Source organism: Seriola aureovittata, chromosome 13, assembly GCF_021018895.1.
Source record: "Seriola aureovittata isolate HTS-2021-v1 ecotype China chromosome 13, ASM2101889v1, whole genome shotgun sequence".
Lineage (NCBI taxonomy): Eukaryota > Metazoa > Chordata > Actinopteri > Carangiformes > Carangidae > Seriola > Seriola aureovittata.
In genome coordinates, this window is record NC_079376.1 from 22,445,879 (window position 1) to 22,472,555 (window position 26,677).

At 42.8% G+C, this 26,677-nt stretch overlaps 1 protein-coding gene across 8 annotated transcripts in view; it reads right to left on the reverse strand.

Annotated features, from left to right (window-relative positions):
* Nucleotides 1-26,677, reverse strand: part of daam2 (dishevelled associated activator of morphogenesis 2) — a 98,749-nt gene that overhangs the window by 2,321 nt on the left and 69,751 nt on the right. For 5 of the 8 annotated variants that reach the window (XM_056392808.1, XM_056392809.1, XM_056392803.1 and 2 more), the window contains exons 6-25: nucleotides 22,919-23,252; nucleotides 22,046-22,156; nucleotides 21,408-21,511; nucleotides 21,215-21,281; nucleotides 20,958-21,075; nucleotides 20,697-20,835; nucleotides 18,726-18,749; nucleotides 18,157-18,215; nucleotides 17,813-17,997; nucleotides 17,289-17,588; nucleotides 16,276-16,383; nucleotides 14,692-14,721; nucleotides 12,234-12,340; nucleotides 10,650-10,734; nucleotides 10,213-10,319; nucleotides 9,414-9,502; nucleotides 6,496-6,664; nucleotides 5,230-5,337; nucleotides 4,952-5,012; nucleotides 4,532-4,663 (exon numbers count right to left, since the gene is read on the reverse strand). In XM_056392808.1, the coding sequence (XP_056248783.1) occupies nucleotides 4,532-4,663; nucleotides 4,952-5,012; nucleotides 5,230-5,337; nucleotides 6,496-6,664; nucleotides 9,414-9,502; nucleotides 10,213-10,319; nucleotides 10,650-10,734; nucleotides 12,234-12,340; nucleotides 14,692-14,721; nucleotides 16,276-16,383; nucleotides 17,289-17,588; nucleotides 17,813-17,997; nucleotides 18,157-18,215; nucleotides 18,726-18,749; nucleotides 20,697-20,835; nucleotides 20,958-21,075; nucleotides 21,215-21,281; nucleotides 21,408-21,511; nucleotides 22,046-22,156; nucleotides 22,919-23,252 (2,437 nt within the window). The remainder of the gene's footprint in view (nucleotides 1-4,531; nucleotides 4,664-4,951; nucleotides 5,013-5,229; nucleotides 5,338-6,495; nucleotides 6,665-9,413; nucleotides 9,503-10,212; nucleotides 10,320-10,649; nucleotides 10,735-12,233; nucleotides 12,341-14,691; nucleotides 14,722-16,275; nucleotides 16,384-17,288; nucleotides 17,589-17,812; nucleotides 17,998-18,156; nucleotides 18,216-18,725; nucleotides 18,750-20,696; nucleotides 20,836-20,957; nucleotides 21,076-21,214; nucleotides 21,282-21,407; nucleotides 21,512-22,045; nucleotides 22,157-22,918; nucleotides 23,253-26,677) is intronic. The other 3 variants (XM_056392804.1, XM_056392805.1, XM_056392806.1) reach the window with 3 other exon arrangements.

Sequence of the window (26,677 nt, forward strand, 5' to 3'; positions counted from 1 at the left end):
CAGCTAATACCTTTAAACATAATGCAATACTTGAAGTGCAGTACCGTTGCCACATAAAGATCTGAGTTAGTAAGTAAAACGAATAACTTTTTTGACTTATTGCCTTATTAAAGGTCCCATGTTGTATAAAGGAAGTTGTCCATGTGTTGTGTGATTATAGATCAGGTCTAGGTTCTATATTAATACTGTGAAAGTATCAAAGCCTCAGTCTGCAGAGAAATGCACACAGCCTGTATTCAGAAACTGAGCCTTAAAACCAGCCGTCAGGACTTCTGTAACTTTGTGACGTCACAACAAAGCAGTAACAGCTCTCAGCCATGCCCCAAGCCCCGCCCACCTGGACCCACCATCCAACCTTGCAGGATTTGGTTTCTCTGAATGTTTACCTAAAATTTTTATTCGAGCACTCAAAAAACAGCCAATCAGAAGAGAGGCTCAGAGCCTTATCTCTTCTGATTGGCTCACTAACCTGTTGTTATAGAGCTCCAGAGAGAAGCCTGAGAGAGGAGATGTAAAACTACATTGAGATGGTTTTTGGTTCTTAAAACCACAAATATATCTTCTTATGGATCAACACTTCAAAAATAAAACACGGGGCAAATGTAAAATATGGGACCTTCAAAGACGAGCAGGACATTAGTGCAGCTTTGCAATCCAATACGAGCGACATAAATATGTCACCTGCAGTCATTCATAACAAAACACAACTTCACTAAATATTCCTAAAGGCGACAGCAGCTTTTCAGTCTTCAGACCTTACTGTGGCTCTTATTTTCAAAACTGACAAATGAAATCACTGCTGGAAGATGCATTTAGATCCTTTGCTTTAGAAAAGACAACATCACAGTGAAAAAATACTGAACTGCAATCAAAGGTTCTGCTTTTTAAATTTTTCATAGTGGAAGTTTTGTAAAAGTGTAAGTATTACCAGTGAAATGTACAGTCATGGTTGAAAGTCTCTGCTCGGTTCTGTTCTCATGTGGGAATAAAGTGACAGAAAACATCTCATCATTCTACTTTGTATGAGGATACGCGGTTCTAGTGTTGTGATATAAAGGAGCTGGCTCTCGTTCTGAGGACTCGAAACCATCCTGTTATTATGGGCTGGTCACCATGGCAACCCCCACCATCATCCCTCTCTCTCTCCTGTAATTATGTGTCTGGTCAAATCGGTTTCCTCTCATCCCCTCGGGTCTGTGCTAAATGAGTAAAAACACACACACACACAAACACACCACACACACACACAATGAAATGGAGAATATGAAGCCACACAGATTTAGCTCATCTCACACAGACGCACACAAACACTGCTGTGCTCTGTGAGAGGCTAATTATCATTTTGTATTCTTGATGGGGTATTTAATTTGCCCCGACTGAGTTCAAAATATCTCATATTTGTTTGTCATGGATGTTGAGCTTTTAAAGTTGTTAAAAATCCACAGATTTTTTACGAGCTGCTTCAGAAGAATACTTTGTTCAACCACTGCTTCAGTATTATCATCTACTATGCAGAGGTATTGTGCGTGCTCTGTGCGTGAAATCTTACTAATGCACTTAAAGGAAACCTAATCAACTAACTAACTGCATATATTTACAAACAGCATGAAGCACATCCTTTCCTGTGCAGCACCAAGCACAGACAGGGAAAAGACAGGGATGTCCTCAGACAATCAATGTGGTTGTCACTTGTGTTTGTTTATGTGTTAGCAGGATTACACAAAAAGTATGGAACAGACTTGCAGCGAACTCGGTGGAGGGATGGGGCATGAGCCAGGGAAGAACATTTTGCGGCGGATCTGAATCATCTACTATGAATTTGAATTTTTTTTCCCTGAAGTCTGGAGTATGTTGTTTAAAATTGGCCTCAGCTGGGATCTGCGCTCTCTGAGTGCCCTTGTAGTTACTTCTGATTTTATCTGATCTCTCACCATCCACTGACACTGATCCAGTGAAGACCTTTCAGTAGTCCCACACTCTGGAACTCATAACCACCTGTGAGGTGGTAGGTTCAATGAAAGCAGGCGAGTGGGAAGTAAGTTTTGGACATTGTTGCTGAGCTACAGACAGAAACATGAACAGAATATTGCACATATGTAGAGCAACTGCAGTGAAGTCAGTTTCTGCAGAGCTTTGGTCAGATGCTGCTGTATGAGAAAAACTAAATCATATCCTTCCATTGGACACAACACACGTTGATCACATGGTTAAAAGTCAGATAATCCATTGATGTTGAAAACCCGACTAGGACTTTTAAAATGAAAACTGAAATATCGTACACTTGTCTATGACACTTGAAATTTAGCTCAGGTTTCTCCCATTTCTCTTGATCATCTTTGAGCTGTTTCTCCACCTTGATTGGATCCACCTGGGGTAAATTCAGCTGATTAGACCTGATCTGGAAAGGAACACACCTGTCTATATAATGTCTCACAGCTGACAATGCAGATCAGAGCAAAAGCCATGAGGAGGAAGGAGCCGCCTGCAGAGCTCAGAGACAGGATTGTGTCGAGGCTCAGATCTGGTGAAGGCCACAAAAAAAATTCTGCTGCGTTCAAGGTTCCCAAGAGAGGTGACCAAGAACCTGAAGGTCGCTCATGCTGAGCTCCAGGGATCCTGTGTGATGCTTCAGCTGTACTTTGCAAATGTTAGCATCCTAACTAATATCTGACTGACATTATTTGCATTTTTGTCAAAATGACATCACAGCTGTGTGATTCCAGCCACATGCAAATCAACTGCATGACCATGCAATAATAAGATGACTTGGACAATAATAAAAGCTGACATTACATGTGCTGCGGTGGAGTAAGTAAAAGTGGTAGAAGTAACTGAAATACTGTCTGCCTGTAAGGTGGGAAACGGTTTTAAGACAAACAACAGCTCACTGTGCTTCTGAAAAACAGTTGGCAGTGATATGAAGTCTACACAATCTGAAGCAAACGGCTCAAACGTGAAGAGACGCTGGTTGTATGAATGATGAAAGCACAAAGGCAGATTGATGATACACACAGGTGCTATTTTTAATCTTCCAACCCATCTGCTAAGCGTTTTATTTTTCAAATTAGTGACTGGATCGAGATTTCTTTTTTTATGCTGCATTTACCACTGGTGCTCATAATTCTCTCTTTTATCTTAATATTTCCCTTTCAACAGCACATGTGGGATCTTGAAGCACTCCCTGCTCTGTTTTCTGTTACGACACTCAGCTGTTTTGTTCTGGGGTAGAGACAAAGTCTTATATTGTCTGCGAACATGTTGATGTGAGGGTGTGTGGATGCGTTGTTAAGTTTAAACCCAACCAATCTCTCGGGATAAAAGAGAAATCCCTTCTCGCCTCTGGAAACCTCTGTCCCAATAACCCACATAACCGTGGACAACTGTAATCCTTTGTAATGTATGTAGTAGTGTCTGGTGAGACATACACACACACACACACACACACACACACACACACACACACACAGACATTAGTTGCCATGGAGCTTTATGAGCCTCAGTGGACAGCCTGCTCTGTTCAGTCATCCTCCTCTCCCTCCTGAAGACCGACCCGCAGAGCGCACACCCACACTTCCATATTTGTATTCCACTGGAAACCTAACAGAGCGTCAAAGAGCCTTGACAAGCACCGAGTTAATGCGTCAGACTCCCCATTTACCAACCACACACACACACACACACACACACACACACAGGCAGACACAGACACGCAGTTGTGTTAAGAAAAGTTGTGTGTTCGGCGTCTGGGCCGGTGAACACAGGTTCTTTTGTTTTACAGCGGTAACCAGCGCCTCGCTCCAACACTTCTTTTCCCCTGACGTCCCAACTGGCCGGTTCTCCCTCCAGTTTTTTTTTTTTTTACCGACCTCCTCCTTGAATAAATAATTAAGTAAAGAGGCTCAACATGGAACCCAATGGCTCCCGTCTTTCTCTCTCACAATCTGTTCATCCTTTTCGAGAATTCGAGCAGTCTGTGCATACGGCTGAGTTATTTTGGAAAAAGAAACACTCATAATAAAGTAGAGCGTCTGTCATAGTTTCAGGATGCTAAATGTACAACAGAGGACCGAAGGCCTGCAAATTAAATATTCACATAAATCTTTTCACTGATGTCTTCACCTTACACACTTCCTACCATACATCAGTGCATGAGCCAGCAGGGTTCAAAAGGCCCTTTGTCCCCGTTGTGCGGAGTGTGGATTTAAAACACTGACTTTTAAAGAGACAAACGTGGGTGGGTGGGGGGGGGGGGTCGAGGGTCATCTTTCAGTGTTAGGTCCCCCCCACCCGCCACCCCCTGGCGCTGCTGAAGTCATCACACAGGACTAAGAGGGGAGGTTTCACAGCTTTTCCCTTCTGTAATTTGTCATCCTCTTCCTCCCTCCGCTCTCTGTCTGTCTGACATGAGGGCTTCGCAGTGGGGACTACTAGCAGAGGATGTATTAAAGCCACCCACATGGACATATAAACTTCTCTCCCATTCACAAACACTCACTCCGCTGTGCGTCTGAGCGGTTTAGCAGGTCACTACCTTGTCCTTGGCTTCACTAAGCTGGTCCTCCAGCTCGGAGAAGCTGAAGCCAGCCACAGTGATGAAGTCACCGATCACAGCCGAAAACTTGTCCCCACGCTCCCTTGTCCTGCTCTGCTGGTAGTGCAGCTCCTGCGGGGGGGGGGGGGGGGGGGGGGGGGGGGGCATACATGAGAAAAGATTGGTTTAGATTCACTTTAGCTTTCTGCGATGTGTCTTACGTGCTACGTGCACATAAGCCTTTGTTTCTGTGTGTGTGGCGGCAAATGGGACACTTGCCGTTCCACGCCAGAGCGCGTGGAGCATTACCAGCGTTTAAACACCTCACCCTGCTGTCCGTCTCTGCCCAGCTGCAAAACATGATTACAGACAAGAGAAGAACCAACGGGAGGGAACATGAACAACAAACACACAACTCACCGCCTCGAGAGCCTTTAGTCCACTCTTGATATTGTGCACCTCTTTTTCCAACTCCGCCAAACTAAGAGAAAGACAAAAAAAAGAAGAAAATCACCTTCTAATCATTGGAATATTTTTTATCCAAGTAGCAACTACTGGCAATACAGCAATGGTTGAGATCACATGCGCTTAGGACTGAGAGTGTGATCCCCTCTGCTGTTATAAAGACACACAGATTGGGTAAAAAAATGTCTTTTCCCTTCGTGCGTCAATGAACAAATGTCGTGTCGCGCGCTCACTTGACTTTGGCGGCCTCTGGTACGCTGCCGAGGTCCTCCTGGATGTGCAGCGTGTCCGGGTAGTTCTTCTCAAAGATCATGATCAGGTAGTGCAACATGGTGATGTTCCTGTCGGATCACAAGCGAAGACGTGAATACAGACTCGAGCAAACTTTACCTAAAGTAATCTGAGCAGCACCACGTCTCGGAGAGCCGTTCAACAAATGATCGTTTCCAACACGTCGCTTTGATTCTGCTCAGTTGTTAGTAGTTGATAGTCACTACGAGTCTCAGCTGTGAATCTCCACGACAAGTTATGCAAAAACGGGTGGTGCTGGCATGTGAGTGGTAGTTCTAAGACACTTTATAAAAAAAAGCTGTGTGCATGTTGATATTGTTTGGGCCTGGATTTGTCATTCTCTTTCTCCTTTTCATTTGGGATGAATGTTCTTTAAGTTTTGACACTTCACTTTCCATTTGGGTGACGTAAACAGGAAGTATTAGTATTATTATTACTAGTACTATTTACTAGAAATACTATCATAGTAAATGCTGTCATAGTAAACTGTTTTAGCAGTTAATACACAAAACTTTCAACATAGTTTACCATTTTATATTAACAATATGTATTGACAGAATATGTGTAACATTGATTGTCAAACCAACAGCACAATTCAAACATGTAATATGGAATTGTGACATGGCAACGGACTAAGTGTGCTATGTCTAAGCTGATTACATTTTTATTTTTCAATTCAAAGGAAGTGGACTAATTTAAATATTAATGTTTATTTCTTATTAACCGTTATTATTATTATCAACAATGAGCCAATGGACACATGAATTTCCCCCAGGGGATAAATAAAGTATATATCTATCTATCTATAGACACACACACACACACACACACACACACACACACACACACACACACACACACACACACACAAATTTTGACAAATTTGAGCCCTGGGAAACAATTAGCTGCTGGCATTTCCTGTTACCACAGTAACCATCAATGTACAGACCACAGTTAATTGCATTACTTCTTATACTGGAAAAAAGGTCAAATTTCCTGAGTGTGAGGTGAGATCTGAAGCTGTAAGGATTTTAAATTTCCAATGTATGGACGACAACAGACATTGAAGAAACTGAGAATCTCGCACTGCAAAGAGCATCTGATTTGACATTTGACCGAGTAATGACCCTAAGAAGAGGTATGATACTTTATGCAGAATATATCAATGGTGTTCTCAGGATTCATTTGAAGTCCCACCCCTGGCCCACCTGTCTATGCTTGACTTGGTGTCAGCGATCTTGTTGAGGCTGGAGACCTTGAAGCCGTAGGCATTGCCTCTCTGGCCCTTGTTCATGAAGTTGCCGAACGCCAGCACCACCTCCAGGACCTGAGTCAGCCGCTTGCTTCGAACCACCTCCTTGGATGCATTCAGGATGGCTGGAGGAGAATGGAGAGAGAGAGAGAGAGAGAGAGAGAGAGAGTGAAGCAGCTGGAAAGTTCATACAGTTGGTGACACATGTGTATGCACTTTGCTTAAACTTACACCTTACATAATAAACTGGCTTTTTTTCCTTTCCCTTCCATCCTGTTTCTCTACACAGCCCCCGTGGACACACATGCAAACTAAAGCCTCAGCTGTATGTGGCCCAAAGGTTCTCATCCTTTCCTTCAGTTTTAACATCCTTCATGATGATTGATCAATATTCCCCACAACAACTGGGCAGCTCAGCGGGGAAACCCATCAAACTCTTCCATCCATCCATAAAACAGCAGGGGGAGGGGAATATTCCAAACACAACCCCGTGCTGTCCACCTCTTCTCCCCCCTGAGAACAGACTTGTCTGGCAAAGTGCAGGTGGTTCCCCCTCTCCACAGAAGAAACCTCAGTGTGAATGTGAAAATCATTAACAAAGTCCACATTGTTATTGTTATAGTTCTTTCTGCTGTGATACAGCATGGGAACCATTCTTCTGGCTGTGCTGACCGTGTTCTGTTGGATGCAGAAAGGCTTGGCTGCACACTGCACTGTCTTCCTTTGAACATGCCGGGTGGTCCAGAGAAACATGCTCTCATCCAGAGTATATGACAAAGTAGCATTAATAATAAAAGGAGATGAGAACTCTATTACAGGCATCCATGAATAGTGTGGTCTGGGAACATTTTGATCCAACAAGAAATATTCTGAAGGCTTGAATCAATACTCAAACTCTCTGGATTACAGCACTGCTGGTATGTCCCTCCCCTCCCTGGCAGCCGGAGAGATGTCTGTCAGAAAATACATTAGACTAATCTGAGAGGGGAATGAAAAGACTAACTGACAAAAACATGTCAGTCAACAGTCACTGCGAATAAAACACTGCTGGCACAAATAAAGTGAAGTGCCTATCACAGCCCCGGTGGGCAATAAGGCCACCAGAGAAATGTCTTCCGAGTAGCTGTGGCTCGAACAGGCGCTACGACAGCTCAGTCATGACGCACCGACGCGCACACACGTGCACGCACACGTCTCACTGGAAGGCTTTTCCTGCAGTCTTTGAAATGAGCTGCAGTGTTTACGAGAGAGGCTCTCCCCTTTCAACACGGGCCAGCTTTCCAAAACAGCCTCCCTGGTAACCTGGGAGCCGGCTCGCAGGAAAAAACTGCAGAGGGCCAATATACAGTCGGCCACCCGCTCTCACCATGCACACACACACACACACACACACACACACACACACACATACGCTTAACACACAGAAGGCTTCTCACAAGGAATCATGAAAAGCATTAGTCAAAGCTGATGACACTTTGAGTGTTTGAAACTTGTGTACTGTTTTAGGACAGTTATGATCAGAGGATCTAAACTAATGTCAACATTTCAAAGGAAAAGCTGCTGCTATACAATGGTTTTTTTTTTTTAATTAGTGTCTACAAATTCCATGACCAGACTAACAGCCTATTAGTTCCTCCTCAGATTAAGCTCTACAAAGTGTTCAGAAATACAAATCATTTCATTTTATGAGAAGTCTGAGCTGGGGACTGTAGCTTTTGGCAAACGTCCTTCAAACAGGAGAAAATAGAGCATTTGTTGCGGTGGATTAAATTAACACGTTTAACGCGCATTGTGACTTTTTCCAGCAGCGGGAAACTGTGTGCATGTGTATGTGTTCATGTTAATGAAGCAACAACAGCGTGCCTCACTGTTGTGTACTGACGAGTTCTTGGACAACAATGGAGCTCTGTGGCACAGGGGAGTAGCTTTGGTTGACAATGCTTGTTATTACAATCAATCAGCTGTTGGTTTTGGTCTTTTCTTGGATTTGTTGACAATAAGCGAAAACATTGAAGTCTTATCCTTTAAAGCTGGAGAGTTCACATAACGCTGATTAAGCCCGTCAGCAGAAGGTAAACCTCTGTGTATTGCACAGTATACTAGGGCAATTAATCAAAAATATTATCAAAATTGTAATACGACCAAGTGCAATATCCAAATCTCAGGATCATCATTTTGTTTTAATAAAGGTCAAATGTGTCACAACAAACCATAAATGAAGCATTGTGGTGTTACAGAGACGCCTCGGACTATAGATCATATCCTGCAGATGTGAGGGAACAAGCTTGTTTGGAACAAGACTCAACAAAAATCACATCATCACCATCACCTTTATATTTTTTGGGGTGAAAATGAAATGCAAAAATTGCCATTCCAACTGAAAGCGTGACTCATCACAATTGCCAAAAAAATTTTTTTTTTTTGTGCATATCATTCAGCCCTGCAGTTTTCACTCTGGTGTCTGTGATGATGTTCCAGTGCTTGTGCACCGGTGCCGACGCCTTTTACATCAACCGAGCAATGATTGGTTTGCCAGAGCTGAGGAGGGGAGCAACAGTACAGACAGACACATGGCAGGCTGCAGCAACAAGGAGCGTGGCGGAAAAAATCTAGGAAGCGTCCAAGAAAAGTTTCTGATGCGCCAGATAAAAAAATCTTGCTTATTTACAGGATAAAAACAGAAAGCAGTCAATGTCGAGGTCAAACAGATCACCCTTGCTATGGCTTTTCCTCTTTGGAGAGTGTTTGTGTAATTACTTTCACTGCCAGAAGGGGGAGGCAGAAGTTCTGCACCGCAGGTTTAAATAAGTGATCACAGACACTTCACTTCTGCTTCCTCTGCCTTTTAGTAACATCCAAAGTGTTTGTACTCACCCTCAACTTTAGGCTTGGTTTCACCGAGGCGCTCTGCAAACTTCTTCTTGAAGAACAGAGCCTGCAGTCTGTGCTGGTAGTGGTCAATTCTGTTGAAGAGAAAAAAGAGGTAAAAGGAGGAGAAAAGGAAAAAAAAAAACATAAAGGGAGGTGAGTTACATTTGTCTCCAGGGGAGTGTTAAGTTCAAAGCTTGAAGTCACCCAATCGTACAAAACTCCCTCTCTCAGTTTTCACGGGCCTTTTATCATCTACTCGGCTCCCATCAAGCTGCAAGGCTGACAAATGGGTTTGTTAGACCTGCTCAAAGGTTTACCAAGGGAGGGAGTAGGAATTTCAAAAGAGGGACCAGGGATATTAAATAGCGAGAAATAAAAAAGGAAATAACTAAATCCCAGATGTATTCTTCAGACCACAGGAGACGTGGTCACAAGGAAAGAAAGTGGACATGGGTAATATTTCTCTAAAGGGGAAATAAAAAAGGTTTGATTATCTTGTACTAACACAATAAAAGCACTGATTTAAAATGTCTCCACTCTGTGATGTGATTGGAGTCCTCAAAGGGCAGCCATGAATTTTCTTTCTCAGCTAAATGATGAATCACCCTGAAGTTTGATGCTTGTTCCTGATTCCGGCCTCCTCCTCCTCCTCATCCTCATCCTCCTCTTCCTCCTCCTCCTCCTCCTCCTCTTCACTGCCTCATTCTTGTTCAACAGACATTGTGCTTTTGTGCTTTTCAATATTTTAGGATCCATTTGTGTCAGACACATATTCCATCTGTTTTATCACAGTCCTGCGTACCTGCTCATCTCATAGAGGAAGCGATCAGCCCGGGCCATGCGCTCCAACTCATGTTTGTGCTCCTCCAACAGGTCCATGTCACTTTTCTCTGGGACAAACTTCAGCAGCTGCAAAGACACAAGGACACTGTTAATCCAGATGTTCATGTGTATGAAGATCTCTACAAAATTTTAACACTACACACTGAAACATTTCAGGTTGTTTCCTTTCTGCTTCCTTGCCACTTTGACTGGATGAGGTGCTGATGAGGCAAAGTGCGTTAAACCCCTTTGAAGCCTTTTTTTTGAACAATAGAAAAAAATCTATTTTCTTGCTCTCATCAATCAAATCCATAATCAATGTTTTCACCTACCCGACCAGTCGTAATAGAGTCATTGAGCCCTGCTGCTGCACTGCTATCTTACATGTATGATCATTCATCAAACACTGAACCTTACCTGCTCCAGCATATCTTTGGCTAGCTCTTCTCTCTCATCCATCTCCAGGATCGCCCTCTTAATCTCCTCATTGCTCATTTTTAACCTGCAAAGGGAAAAAAAAATTGTTTTAATTCATTCAATCATTTATTAAAGTTTGATATTTTCCACTTCTGTGTTTTATTTGAAGTGTTGACATACATAAATACATACATACATGACATACATGACGTACATAAGAAGATATATTTGTGGTTTTAAGAACCAAAAACAATCTCAATGTAGTTTTACATCTCTTCTCTCAGGCCTCTCTCTAATAACAACAGGTCAGTGAGCCAATGAGAAGAGAGGAGGCTCTGAGTCTCTCTTCTAATTGGCCGACTGTTTTCTGAGTGATTGAATAAAAATGTAACAGATTTCAGGTAAAACACTCAGAGGAACCAAATCCTGCAAGGTTGGATGGTGGGTCCAGGTGGGCTGGGTGTGAGGCATGGCTGAGGGCGGTGACTGCTGTGTTGTGACATCACAAAGTTCCAGAAGTCCTGACGGCTGGTTTTAAGGCTCAGTTTCTGAATACAGGCTGTGTGCATTTCTCTGTGGACTGAGGCTTTGATACTTTCACAGTATTAATATAGAACCTAGACCTGCTTTATAATCAAACACATGGACATCTACCTTTGTATAATATGGAACCTTTAAATCTAATTAAGAACCACATGACAAACACATAATACAGAAAACTGCGAGTGGGTGGACACTGAAACTCCGGTCTGATCCAGTGTCAGTCCATAGAGCACTGCCAGCTGTTTTCAACGCGGCTGATCAGAGTTAAGTGTGCTGGGTTGTGATCAACAACAGCAATGTTAGTCTGTGCATCAAAGCTGTATTGATCAACTGCTGACCCCATTTGGGTCTAGTTCAGACCCTCGGGTCATTTGCTATTGACACGAAAGTGGGTTCAGTGACCATGCTTCAGTCCCATCAGGCACAGGGAGGCCTCAGAAAGCCTGTTTATTGATCTGTGAAGGGGGAATAGGATTCAAATCCTCTAAAGAGCTTTGGATCATTGCTGTTAGGAGACATACAAATGGTATGTTGTCGGTTTGGTTTTAATGATAACAATTGATTCCGGTTCAGATATAGTGGGACACTAAGTCCCTTGGGAAGTAGGTCAATTTTATGTGTTTTAACTGATTTTATATGGCTTTATGTGGAAAATACAATACTTAAAAATAGACAAAACCCTTATCGAAATCTGAGATGCATCCTCCCCTGGGCAGTGCGTTCTGTCTGTTATATGGCACTCACTTCCTTTCAGGAAAAAAAAAAACAAAAAAAACATCATTCGATTACACTGACAGATGTCCTTGTGTGTCTATTAAAAACACATTTCCTGCACCAGACATGAGGAGCACCTGCCTCAAGCAGCTCCACACTTAAGTTACAACTCAACCTCCTGACCCAAACACTGCAGTGCCACTTATTCCACATCAGCTTGTGAATGGGGAATCTGTTCAGAATCATAATCTAATGAACAGAGAGTGACCAGCTGCTTACTGTGGGTACGATGTAGCGTGATTAATCATTCGGAACAGGGACCCTTACTTTGAAAGCAGGATGACACAATTCTGTGCACGTCTACCGTCGATGACCGACAGCTCTTTGACCTTCCGCGTGCTGACGTATATGTCATCCATGGAGCCCGTCTCCTTCTGCAGAAACATAAAGACAGAGACTTTGCAACATAGTTCCACTCATACAAAATACAAAGCCTGCAAAATGAGACCTCTCCTCCTCGCATCTGTTTGACATCTTTATCTCGTTCAGAGACGACACGACCTCTTCTATGAATTTAACATTGTGTTAATTTGGAGCAGATCTGAGGCCAGTTGTTACAGTTTGATCACTGCCACTACAAAGCGCAGACAAAAAGGTTGCACTCCAGCCAAATACTTTAGTTGGCCTCAGGTCAAGTTCCCTGACCTGCTTTTGCACTGACTGTGTCTGTCAAGTGTTATGCATCAATTCTCAGAAGCCATAATGCATGCCTCATTAAAAATTATACACCCTGGACTGGGTCTATATGAAAACACATTTAAAAAAGCTGTGGAAATTAATAAAAAAAAACTATAGAACTCGAATTCATGGCGGAGAAAATCTAAAGCAGGTCTTGGGAGTGGGAGATTTTTTTTGGTGAGTCACCGCGGCAAACACAATGCAGGCAGGCCCATAAACCTCTCAGAGGAACAGGAAACACTGTTCAAAACTGGGTTCAGGCCAGTCACATATTTTTGTAAGCTTCACACAAATGTAGTAAATTAAAAATCCACAAGGGGAAAGAATACATGTCTGAGAAAAGTGGCCGGGGCTGAATGTTAAACACATTCTATTTATGGTCCGAGCTGGTTTCCTGCTCGCCAGAAAATGTCCATTTTGAGGTTGCCGGGTATGACGTATGTAAAACAGATGCGGCTTGTAAAGAAAGTGTCATTTTTCCATGCCCGCGTTGACCCACGTTGCCTGGCAGCAGACTGAGGTTGGCACTGGGTTAAGGGGACAACTCCCATTGACTGGGCTTGCCAAAGCCCTCTCTGCCCACGCGCTACAGGCAGCTTTGCCAGCTTGTGTATTGCATGTACACTCAAACCAATGTAACAGGAGACTCGCCCCTTCATCTTTTATAGCAGTTATTAAGTGGCTTGATCGAAATGTGGTCAGGTGTTTTTTTTTTTTTTCTCCTGTGCGAGGCAACGTGAGCGCGAGGGCTTTTTTTAACATGCAGACTTTCCCCGCTTAGTTCATGACGAACAATTATCACAATTAAGGCAATGAAAGATGATGATGGTAATGATGGTAATCAACACAATAACCAAGATGAAAATGGAGATGATAATGAACAATATGGCAATGATGATGAAGATTAATGCTCCATTTACGTTTGGGGTTTCTGAAGCTCCACCAAGGGAAACTGTCCAAGTCTACAGCCAACCAGCTACGCACCGTCTTTCATTTGCTATATACTCTGCACTGTTATAGTGAGAAGAAAATAAGGCCTTTAAACCTGCAATAATGAATTCATGCGATGGTATAGTAAATGTGTTAGCAAATAGTTGCATTTTTATTTTCTGCTTGATTATCGTAATGTGTTTTATTCTGGTATCAGCTCGTCTTATTTCTGGAACTAACAGGTACGATCACATGACTCCGGTGCTCGCCTCCCTTCGTTGCCTTGCTGTGAGATTTTGGATTGATTTTAAAATTTTATTGCTGACTTCTCAGGCTTTAAAACAGCTCTGGTCCCAATTACACCTCTGATTTATTGACAAGGTACGTGCCAATCGGAGAATTGAGATCTGCAGAAGGAGGCCTGCTGGTCACCCCAAGGTGAAGGCTTGTCACTAAGGGTGACGGGGCGTTCGTTATTAGAGCCCCAACACTCTGGACCTCTCTCCCAACTCAAATCAGACACTTTATCTTCCTTTAAATCCCTCCTTAAAACACATTTCTTTGTCTTAGCCTTTGGTATTGTGTCATTTATACTATTTTAACCCTAATTATTGTTTTTACATATTTTATTGCCCCTTTTCACTCACTGTCACATCTTTGTGCTTTTATTATGCTCAGGTACTTTGGATCTTTCTTTTATCTAGTGTTACTTGTTTCTTGTAAAGCCCTTTGTATCTTTGTTAAGAAAATTGCTATATAAATAAAGTCATTATTATTTATTTTATAGCAGACACAGAGCAACATTATCATTCATTTGGAGTCATGTCAAGCTACCTGAATGTAAACCTTTTAGCTCTGTGGTCTTCACCAGCTCCTGAGGGAAATGTCTCTACTAATGAGAGCGGTGAGACTAAACTAAAAGAATAACGCTGTAAAACCGAAACACTGAGCTTAAAGATACTAAAAAAAAAAAAAAACAGCAGAGTGATGCAAAATAACTGGACCGTTGGCGGCTGCTGCTGCTGCTGCTGCTGCATTGCGGAGGAGAAGGTGACAGAGCAATGAAGGTTGGTAACCATGAGGAAAAAAAGAAGATGCTGGAAGACCTTTAACTCACCTGTTTGAAGGATTGGTTAGTGAGCAGGTCCTGCCCAGGCAGTCGGAGAGTGCAGAGAGACACAAAAAAAAAAAAATTGAAAACACATGCAAAGATTAGCACTTCAAGCAGAAAAAGTGGTGGCTAGAGAAAAGAACTATAACTACGCACACTACAAGCTGAAGCTGGGAAGCCCTCTGTGAGAAACACAATAATCACCTTCTGTCCAAGTCATCAGGAGCTCATGAAAGCTAGAAATGTGAAATACCTCTGTGTGGCATAGGAGAACAAAACAGATTTCAAACTCTGCTCTATTCCGGCTTCTGCTTTAAAGAGGTCACGGTTGTTATAATGTATTCGTTTGATTGCATCTACATCTGTCCTGACATAAAAAAACAAGAACATGAAAAATGAGTGTGGTAACTAATCCTACGGAGGGCAAATGTAAACAAGAGCCCATTTTGAAAGGGAGACCAAAGACAAGCTTAAAAAAAAAAAAAAAAAAGCAATTATGCCATGTATAAACTTTGCAATATTGTCCATTCGAATTGAATCTCGCTTCTACCAAATGGAACCGAGTTGTCAAAGCCAGGAAGATCTTGGGTTTTTATGTGGCTATATCCATAGAGATCTACATTTAACCGCTGGCCTGTGCCAATAAAAACCTGCTCTGTACAAATAAATACCCACAGTAAATCACTGTCAGCAACAGCCTCAAATGACCCATTACTCTTAAATAAAAGCCTGCGAAGAATAGTTGTGCTCTCAGCTGTCAGGGGGCTTTTAAGCATGGCAGTAAAATGCATTACACAGGAATTCAACATGTATAATGCCTTCTTAGAGATTATGTATTGCTCTTCCATTGAGCCTTAAAGACCTTGCTTTAAACTGTGATTATTAGAAACTAATTAGGGCACATTAACATTCCACTTAAACTCATTAGAGGGGGTAAGATATATCAATTTGTGCAATTGAAGCCAATTTTATCATATGATGAGTGGTATTTAATTTGTTTGTAGCACAGAATTAAGAAATTGCTATGCACTATATGGTATCGCCCCAAAGGCGTGCACACTGCAATTATCCTATTAGTTCCTGGTTCAACATGACTTAGTGAACTGCCTCTTTATTTTAGTGCACTAGCTTCAGGAAAAAAAGTTGCCTGTATCATCAGTACTCGTGACTTCAGTGGTGTTAACTGTTTCCTCTGTGTTTGCCCTGATTCATGAGCCCACGAAAACCCGGACAGTTCACCAGTTCTCACACAAACGCTCTGCAGATACAAGGGCAAAGCTTGAGCTCTGTGGCATTTCTACAGTAAGGCATTCAGCAGTGAACAGCTGCTCCTGATAGCCTGGAGCTGGACCCTCGGCACTCTCAAGAGTCCTCTTACAACATCCCCATCACAGCCCATCACACACACTCTCACTTATTCACACACATAAAAAAAATAAATAAATCAAGGCAAACTTCAAACTTGAAACACAACTCTTACTCAACTCACTTATTCAAACAACAGGCATATAACGGACATACACGCACTGAGCCTCAAGTCATAAAACTATACTCCACAATACTGTAATCCACTTGTGAACAAATCCAAACCTGCTGTCTCTGATAGGCTGAAAACATCTTCTCTATGTCCTTGAGGTCAAGAATCTTGAAAGCTTTCAGGTCATCAATGTCGTTCCAGATGGTGCCATTGATCACATTCTGGAAAGGGGTTAAAAGAACAAAAGAGATTAAACTTTTAACACTGTTTTTAACACTGAGGGTAAGTTTTGAGCTGTTTCCATACTTATTCAAATCAGAGATAAAGATATGTTTTGACTTTATTTTGCAATTATATCAGTTAAAAGATCACATCTATATCCTGCAGAATAACCATGCTCATACTATCATAAGATCTGTAGGGCCCTAAAGCTCTGAAGTAAAACTTAACTAAAACTAACAACCATTTATGTTAAAGGTCCCATATTTTCCTCTTCTCCTGTTTTTATTTGAAGTGTTGATCCATAAGAAGATATATTTGTGGTTTTAAGAACCAAAAACCATCTCAATGTAGTTTTATATCTCCTCTCTCAAGCTCTAAAGCTCTAGTAACAACAGGTCAATGAGCCAATCTGATTGGCTGATTGTTTTCTGAGTGATCCAATAAAAATATAGCAGATTTCAGGTAAACACTCAGAGAAATCAAATCCTGCAAGGTTGAATGGTGGGTCCACGTGGCGGGGCTTGGGGCATGGCTGAGGTCGTTGACTGCCTGGTTGTGACATCACAAAGTTACAGAAGTCCTGACGGCTGGTTTTAAGGCTCAGTTTCTGAATACAGGCTGTGTGCATTTCTCTGTGGACTGAGGCTTTGATACTTTCACAGTATTAATGTAGAACCTAGACCTGATCTATAATCAATAAAGACATGGACATCTTCCTTTATATAACATGGGACCTTTAAGTTAATGAATTCGTTTTTTATAAAATGATCTTACGTCTTGGACAATCGTTGCTTTCATAGTTGCAAAAAGAAATTTTTTTGCTTAAATTGAAGTAAAACTATTGAATGTTTTCACACAACAGCAAAATAGTTTAGCAGTACAGATGTTCTCAGTCTTCTCTCACCTCTCCTAGTTTAGACCAGTTAAAGGACTTCAGGGGATGAGAAGGCTGAGGGATGGACTTGGAACGCATTGTGCTCGCTGAGTTGAAGGAAGAGGGAATCGGAGGAGGCGGGGCTCCAAACATGGGAGGGGCTCCTGGTGGAGGAGGCGGGGCGCCTGGTGGGGGAGGAGGTGGGGGAGGAGGCGGGCAGCTAAAGGGTAGCGGAGGAGGAGGCGGAGGGAAACCACCAATCATAGGTGGAGGAGGTGGTGCCACGGGGCCGCCAGGAGGTGGAGGAGGCGGGAAAGACACGCTGCCACCCTATTGGAGGGGAAACAGAGGATAAAAATTAAGTTATTATATATTATTATACAGTAAAAAAAAAAGTTATGTTTCATTACATTCATTTGTGGATGATTTTGTCCAATACAACTTACAATAATACTATAATATCAATTAGCTACATGATGACAGAACAGTGTATTACTGGCTTGTACAGTGTGTTGTATGTCATATTGTAAGGTATAAAAAGCGGCCCTGCTCACAGCTATGTCATTGATGCGTGACGATAGGTCTAGGACTTGTTCCCTGGCCGAGCGCAGCTCCACACCCTCACGCTGCAGCTTGTCCTTCATCTTGTTCAAAGTCTTCATCATATCATCCTTTTCCTGGGTCTTGGTTTCACACTCCCGCTCCTTCCTCTCTAGTTTAGCTAGCAGCTCTACATGATCTAAAAAGGAAACAGAAATGTATATATATGATACAGATTCACACATTTGTATCAAAAAACAGATCAACGGAGATGAAAAAAAAAGCATGATGTATCTGATGATGCATTTTCTCTTTGAACCTGCAGAGTGCAGTGTGTAGTGTGTCAAACAAGTATTACCTTTCCTGAACTTCTCGGCCTGGTCTCGCCACTGTTTCACCTCATTCTCATTGACCAACCTGTGAAGCAGGCAGACAACAATAAGAACCAACACAAAAACAGACAGATGCACTGATCACAGCCTTGCACAAAATGGGGGTCAACTGCGGTGCAACCAAGTCAATCCTCCAAATTTTGAAGAAATGTAATCATTGGATTGAAAATCCATTGATCTGTGACGCTAATTTTTGACTTTCTTTTTGTGAGTCATTAGATTCATTACTAGCATTGACTGGGTTGATGCAGATTGCTCTTATAAGCTGCATAGAAGAAAAATTAGTGCTAAAATAAATCCTGCATGGCTGAAATCAATTATATTTAGAGTTATGAATCCTGGCACTTAGTTCTGCAGAAAGCTTGAGGTTAAACAGGGTTACACTGATCCAGTAGTGAGAAATGAGTGTTTTTGATAATGAAGCAATCAGAGGAAAAGAGAAAAATATGAAGTCCATGTAAAAAATGAATGAAAGAAGAATGAAAAGATGATTGAATGGAATCTTTTGGGATGAATAAAGACTGGAAAGGGAAACCTTGAGCATCGGTGGTAGCCACAGCTAGAGTTGAGAGAATAGACATGTTTCAGTGTCACTAAGAACAGAGTTTAAACAAGCATTAAAAAAGAGAGAATGCAAGAATAAACGTCTGAAAAGGAATAGTGCTGAGGCCAATGAGGACAAAGTAACTTCATTGTGGTGATGATTCACACTCTAATGCTTGCAATCAATTCACACGAGGAAATCCACAAGGCCATTTAAAGGCAAATTGGTCATTAATCAGATTTAGGTCTTCTAAGTGTTTGTGTTAGTGAGCAGCGCTGTCTGAACTTGATTACAAAGTCAGTACAGTTTTAATTACACCTCATTAAAACAAAAATACACAATGACTGTATTGTTGACTGGTCGGATAAATGCCTTTAACATAGCTGTGGAAAAATATGATTTGTACAAGAGTGTTAATTTTGGGTCAAGAGCACACGTGATTAGTCAGACCCATCGTCATGGTGACCGCAGATGATGAATGGCTTAGTCTCCTCGTTGTTTTAACAGTTGTTTTAACCCGCCCCCCCCTGCTCCAGCGGCACGGCACGAGACTGTGCGTTTGCACCCGTTAACTGTCGGGGCCTCCGGCACAGAGCCAGGACAATGTGGGGATCTCAGTTTATGCGCTCTTTTTCCAGGCGTAATTTACTCTAAGAGAGTTTATGGAAACACAACAATTCTTTGGCAGTAACGTAAAGTGAGGCGTAGGTTTTGACCATGGTGATGAATCTGCAGCGGACAGTAATGGACGTCCAGTGTCCAGCTTCGCTTTCTGTATGCTACTGGAAAGAATTTCCAAGTGTGCTGATTGCACAAATAATGGCGGCTGAATTAGTGAACAAAGTAGGAGCTAGCTGGTGCCAAAGTTTTACCACGCAACATATTTTACGGTGCTTTCACTGCTGAGACTAAACACATTCATCTTCATCATCAAGCTTGGTTCAGAAATAACAAAAAGGAGGAGGGTGGAAGAGAAAGATGGTGAAAGAGAAGAATGACAGCACGTCAAAAAGAGAAACACACACCAAATGTATTGTATAGACAAAGCCCCGAATGCCATCTTTTAACACTACCTACACACGTCCGGATTAGTTTCAAAATTCAGTGAAAACCCACGACCACAAAAACCAGCAAATGTCAATGATCATTTGGAAACAAATCTCTCTGAGCGACAGTGTAAACTCTGCCCATGATGACATATGCGAAACACCTACTTCCAAGTCATAACGCTTGGTTTTCCTTTTTCAAATGATTACTTCCCCCGTTGTGTCCTACATGAAGCCAAGTGACTGCTTCACCGCACCTAAACATGGCTGACTTGGCCGGCCTATCCTACTTAATGCGATTAGAGCAATTTCTTTTTGATCTCCATCTTCCGCTTTCATGCCGATTCACTTTGGCTTCCTCCGACTCTGCCCACGGCCCCATGCTGCAAACCTTCACTTCACCTAATCTTCCCGTGCAGTCACATTCTCCTCTGCCATCACTGGCACAATAGCTCGAAAGGAAGAATAGGCAAACTGAGAGTGTTAAAAGTCCTTATTACACATGATGACTGTAAACGTTTCCCTCCACCAAAGCTCTGATGCATAACTCATGATATTCCACTGCCTCTTTGAAGTGAATTAGAGGTTGTGAATTAGAGGTGATGCTGATTGGACGCATTAACCACAAGATTTTTCCAGAAACGAGAGCGTGTTTACAGCTTGAGTGGATAAGAGGAAGCTTTTAAAAAGAGGCATGGAGAAAGCGATGGACACTGGTATAAATCACAGTATAATCTTTGGCCTGGATCACCTCTCACAGTACAGAAGTGCCTGAGGATGGTGAACAACCATGTGATAATCATTCAGATAAAACAAAATAACTTATACGTTCATGTAAATGCATCAGAGGAGGAAATATACCGCATGACCCCTTTCAAGTTTGCACTTCGGTTGGGGATAAGAAAGTTCCACTTACATGCGAATGATGTTCTTAACACTGAAGTTGTCCAGAGGGGCGATGTCGGGGTCCTCCCCCTTGTCGTCCTGTAGGACTATCTGCTGGAGGATCCTGTCTAAGAGCTGCCAGTGCTGCAGGCTGCCACCGCCACGCTTATCTGGATGAGGGTAGTCCAAGTAAACTGTTATGAGTTCAATATCTAAAGTTGGTACACTCCATATATGATCAAAGGTTTTCCCCAGACCTCAGATACATGGAAACCTGTATGCAGCTACTCACAGGGCATCTGCAGGGAGTGTTGGAGGATGGAGAGGAGGTGGGGGTAGGCATCTGTGTGGCTCAGCTTCTTCTTGACCAGCTCAAACATGGCACCGGCACTCTTAGTATCTATATGGGCCTGTTAAGAAGAAACACAACCACTTTTGAATGGAGTCTGACAATTGCTCTGTTTGACTTCACACAGGCAAAATAGTGAAGTCTCTGATGTCACAATCTGACAACAAAATAGACTGTTGTCTGGGGAGTATATTACTCACCATATCAAATCTTTTGGCCAGCTCCGAGTCATCCTCATTCCGCACCATCTCAAAGAAGTCCAAATGCCTAGAGAGCAACAGAGTAGCAGTAGTAGTTAAATACAATGGGGTTGAGAGAACTTCTTACACAGAACCACCCCTTCTTTGGTCTGCAACACAGAATAGTGATCATTTCATTAGGGTTCATTCTCACCTATCCAGAGTGGCGTTTTCATGTTCTCGGAGCTTGTCGATGACGGGCTGGATGCCCAACATCAGGAACTCGTACCTTAGGTGGAGACGGAACTCCAGGTTGTCCTGGAAACACAAGCGTTAACAATAAGACAAGGCGATCAAACTTTTTCACAAACACACTTTTAGCGCAAAGACCAAACAAGCCCTTGACAAACAAATCACATTCATATTGGATTGTACATGTTTGCGATATACAGATTTAGATGAGAAAATTTCACTTTCATGTGTCTGCGGTAAATTTGAAGCCAATGTTGACAAAATGTGTTTCTGGTAGGCTCATTTTATTACAGCTGGACAGAGCCAGGCTTGCTGTTTTTGTCCATGTTTCCGGTCTGTATGCTAAGCTAAGCTAACTGGATGCAAGCTGTAGATTCATATTTACTGTACAGTGGTGCCGAGCTTCTATTTATAGCATATATTTCCCGAAATGTTTTTTTTTTATTTAAATTTAAGCAGGTATTTTGGCTTGGTTGTAACATACAATTACTTTTTCACCTCAACAACGAACATGATTATTTTCCCACTATATTCAGCTAAGGTTTGCCTATGTTTGTTGATAGTGTGAATCTAAAGAGGCACATGGGTGTTCATGCAGACCTCCCCAGCTCCAGCGTTCAGCACAGCGTTAATGAAGGACATGATGGCTGTCTTCAAGTTGACCTCGTCTCTGTAGCGGCCCGTACTCTTGTCCAGCTCATTCAGCAGCGTCTAAATGATCAGGACAGATGGGAGAGTTAGCAACTGTGTCAGTGACAAAAGCAACAATTCACTGGAGACATTATGATTTATCAAAAACTGATCTGCTGTAACACAACACTGACGACACCTAGGTGACACGCGGCCACTCGTTCTCACTCCTCACACCCTTCTCTCTCTCTTCCACTGACCCCCCCCCCCGACATACTTCAGCAGCTTAATCATAACTCAAACCAACATTAAAAGGCCTCGTAAGTTCTGAATCAGTCAGCTCCTGTTGTGTTAGCTTAGCCCGAGGTGGCATGATTTGCTCACACCCCGAGGGACGCGTGAGATGTGGCTTGTTGACTCAGAATCCTGCTAGTCACTAAAGCATTACACATTCCCTGACCTCCATAACTTCTGATGTCCTCACCTGCCTTTAATATGTCCTGTGTGTTGATTTAACCTGAGGCCAAGAGTCTGAGGCACTACAGCACGAGCCTCCAACTCATCAAAATGACCACAGTGTGATTTATTTAAGCATCACTATGAAATATTTTGTCTGCCCTTTCCCATAGTCCTTGTCTGCTCCATGTCTCCAGCTAATGCTCCCTAAGTATTTTAGAAATGTTTGACATATGTTTTTATTTATACAGTTTTTTCCTATTTATTTGATCTTATTTATTTTCTTCCTCAGTGCTCATGTTCTTGTCTGGTTTTATTTCTTTTTGTAAAATCACTTTGTGACATTGCTAAGAAAATAAATAAATAAATAAATAAAGTTTCTCTCACCTGGAAGCGAGTCCTCTCAGCAGCGTATTTCTGGTAGTGCGCCATGGCCTGCAGCACCTTCTTGTGTCCGTCAGGTACCAGGCACACGGCCCCGAGGATCTCCAGCACCGCCACTTTGGTCTTGATGTTCTCCGTCCGCAGGCTCTGCGAGATGGTGTTGATGCTCTGCGGGTGGGCCAGGACGTGAGCCCGGCCCTGCGAGTTGTTCATCAGGGCCTTGATACAGCCGATGACGGAGGTGTGGACGCGGCTCTCTGACGTCTCGTAGTCCATGCTGCGCAGGAAGTTGAGGAGGCAGGTGAGGCCGTCCAGCTCGATGAAGCGTGTGACAAACCTGATGGAGGCAGGAAGGAAGATGAGCACAGATTAAGACAAGTATCATAGCTGGAGAGTAAGGTGTGATCTAATCAGCACTTAACACAAAGTATAACTGACACTGAATCGAAAACCATTAGATTTGCAGGTATTTACTCATAAACCAAAGGACTGAACAGATGAAATTTTTGATCAAAGTCTGAGGCCTTCATCCTATGAAGGTAGCTACAAACTTTCATGGCTAACCATCCAATAATGAGGGGCGGGAATCTGTAAATGCTTAATAAGTAACTCAACAATCAGTCTTCAAAATAGTTTGTTAATGTTCTGTCAATGAAGCAGCTGATTAAAAAGGTACGATACCCCAGTGATTTAATATAGCAATTCCAAAAGGTGGGAAACTCACAAGAGACTTACTTAAAAAAAAAAAACAACTGTCAGAAAGGAAGCAGCAGAGGCCGAGATATCCTGACCACAAACACTGAATCCTATTGTTCTCATAATGTAACCCATAGAATCCCCGTTCCTGGTAAATGCCCACATGTTTCAATCTCCACATTTCCAGTTTGCAACACAGGCTTTCTGGTATAAAGTTGTAGCCCACAACCCGAGGCAGCAATAATACTAATGACATCGCTATGACAACATAAAGTTCCGCCACTGTTTTCACATGTTAAATATCAGTAAACTGTCGTTAAAGTGCTCCTTTCATAGACTTATTACATCAGCACTAACTTAGGTTAAGAACAGCTTCTGAATACATTACAAACAATAGAAACTTTAAGATTTCACACTCAGAGATTATCCAGGTTCCTGCTGACAACCCTCATTAGCTGAACTAATTAGAAAGCAGCATGTCATTAACCTCTCTGGGAGAAAATGACCGACAGGACATGTAAACATTGAGGGATGTCACATCTACTGAGCACACTGTGGGCTGTATTGTAAATGACCTTCCCACTCGCTAAGATTCCTGATAGTCCTCATACATTTCAAACAAATGAAGGCTTGTAAGAGGGAGAGAAGGAGGGAGAGAGGAAGAGCGAAGAAGGAAGGAGTCAGAACATTGAAGAGACAGTGAGGAAAAGAGGGAGCGGGTCTGAGAGCGGAGATTTATTGCTGCTCATTATAACAGATACATAGTTTTGATGTCAGAAGTTCCACCACCCTCCCACCGCTGGTCTTGGCTCAGGAAGGCATGGAAAAAACATGATGCAAAAATGTCAATCATCCAATTACTATCCTATACTCCCCTACACAGAGGATCAATCCCAGATTTCCAGCAGATGTATATGCAAACATTAGCACTCGCACACACACTCACACACACACACACACACAGACTTTACCTGGCATGACCAGTAAATCTCTCATACAAGACATATAATCCACTGATTCCCAGCAGCGCCTGGATGAGATCAAGAAGCTCATACCGCGTGCATGCATGCATACAGACAGCGGTCCTTGACAATGCATTGAAATCACAGAGAACGCACACAACCTTTTCGGCAGACAATGTGCTTCTTGTTTGAACACAGACGCCGCAGCCTCAGCCTCAACTCAACGCCGAGGTGGCGAAAAATAAATCCAATATATTAGATATGACTTGATTCAGATGTAAAACAGACACTGGAACTAGAGCAAGGCGGGACGGATCCAACTGTTAAAAATACTCGTCTTCTAACAGTGTCACGTCTTTGGCTGGCAGAGACGCCAGCGATGTTCATGCGCCTGTCTGTGAGGGTTTTGCGGGGCCACCTCACAGGGAGAGAGGCTGCAGGCCGGAGGAGAAATTAAGCTGAACATCCTTGTGATTAATGTATGGAAAGCAGAGGGTGAGAGATGTTGTTCTTGGAGCCTGGGTTCAAAAGGGCGGACCTGGATTCAAAGCTTCACTCATTGCCAGAAACACGTTCACACACACACACACACACACACACACACATGCACGGACGCACCCTATGCACTGTAAGCTGATGCACGTGCACGTGCATATACAGGGGAAGTGGAAGGACAGATGCATGCGCCAAAAAAAAAAAAAAAAAGTTCACACAAACATACAGGCATGGCTCCTTCAAGGATATTCAACAGTGACTAATCCTCTGTACTGTTAACAAAACCTTGTAAGCTGACATCCAGCTACTCTCTCTCCTCCTCCTCCTCCCCCATCTTTCATTTTCTCTCCACTGAACACTTGAATCAATGGATCCCATCTCTTCTGACTTTGGAGTCTCCTCTTGTCTTCTCCTATCCGCTGACATTCACGCTCAGCCGAGTGGCGTGCAGACCTCCTCTTTTTCTTTTCTTTTACTTTTTTTTTTTTCTTCTTTTTTTGGAACAACCGCTGCATTCTTGAAAACCCGCTGGGGTTGCGTTCAAGACAGAGAGTGCTCGACAACTGCTGCATACGATATGAGCTCAGGCAGAGCTGAACAATACAGAGGCCGAGCCAACCACACACACACACACACACACACATTAAGTTCTTCAGACAGACAAAAGAAAGAAGAGAGGAACAGAACGTGGAATGAGAAAAAAGATTCAACAAAAGTGACAGTGGAGCAAAAAATGGCAGCGATGTGTGTTGAGTCGGGGCCAAGGATGGTCAAAGGTGATGCTAGGTTAGCTGCAGAGGCTCAGATGTTGACTTTTTTTTACATCATTAAATGATTACCAATGTTGCGAGTGAGCCATCTTTAAAGAAACCAGTGAGGGTCATGTAATTTCCATTGATCTAAAAAGCGTAAAACCCCTCAACCAGAGGCAGACAGCACTCTAAATGAGCAGGACAGTGTGGAAAACTAATCCAGATGCTCAAATTTAAATTCAGAAATTCATTCCAACCAAATGGGCTGTTTGAGGTTTGAGCTACAAAAGGCAAAACACTCTGCCTTTTCGAACTGCGGATGACCCCTGTGTGGTAGACAGTGAGCAGAAGTTCACCCCTCTCTCGAAGCCTGACCGCACAAACTTATCAGAGTGCAACACTTCCACACAAGCTCCAGTGATCGTGTGCTCTCTGCCTCTTTTCCGTCCTTCATTTAATCAGCACGTCCACACACACACACACACACACACACACACACACACACACACACACACACACAACACACACACACACACACACTCAACTACCCCAAGGCACGGGGACACGCATGCATTCACACACGTCTCTTTCTACTACAAAATATGGGCCAGAATGTGGAAAAGGGCCCAGGAGTTTCTTCACTGGTGCCATTTGGAAGAGAAGTCATACAATATCACCACGGCTCTCGCTCACATAATTTATTGATGTGAGGCCCAGTGTTTAACTGTGGTAAAATAAGGGCTGAACAAAGGGCAACACACATATTCAAGGATAACAATAAAACCCCTGGCCGCAGTGCACATGTGTGATGTGTATAGTATATCATGGCAGAGGGAATGGTTCGTATGGACTGGGTT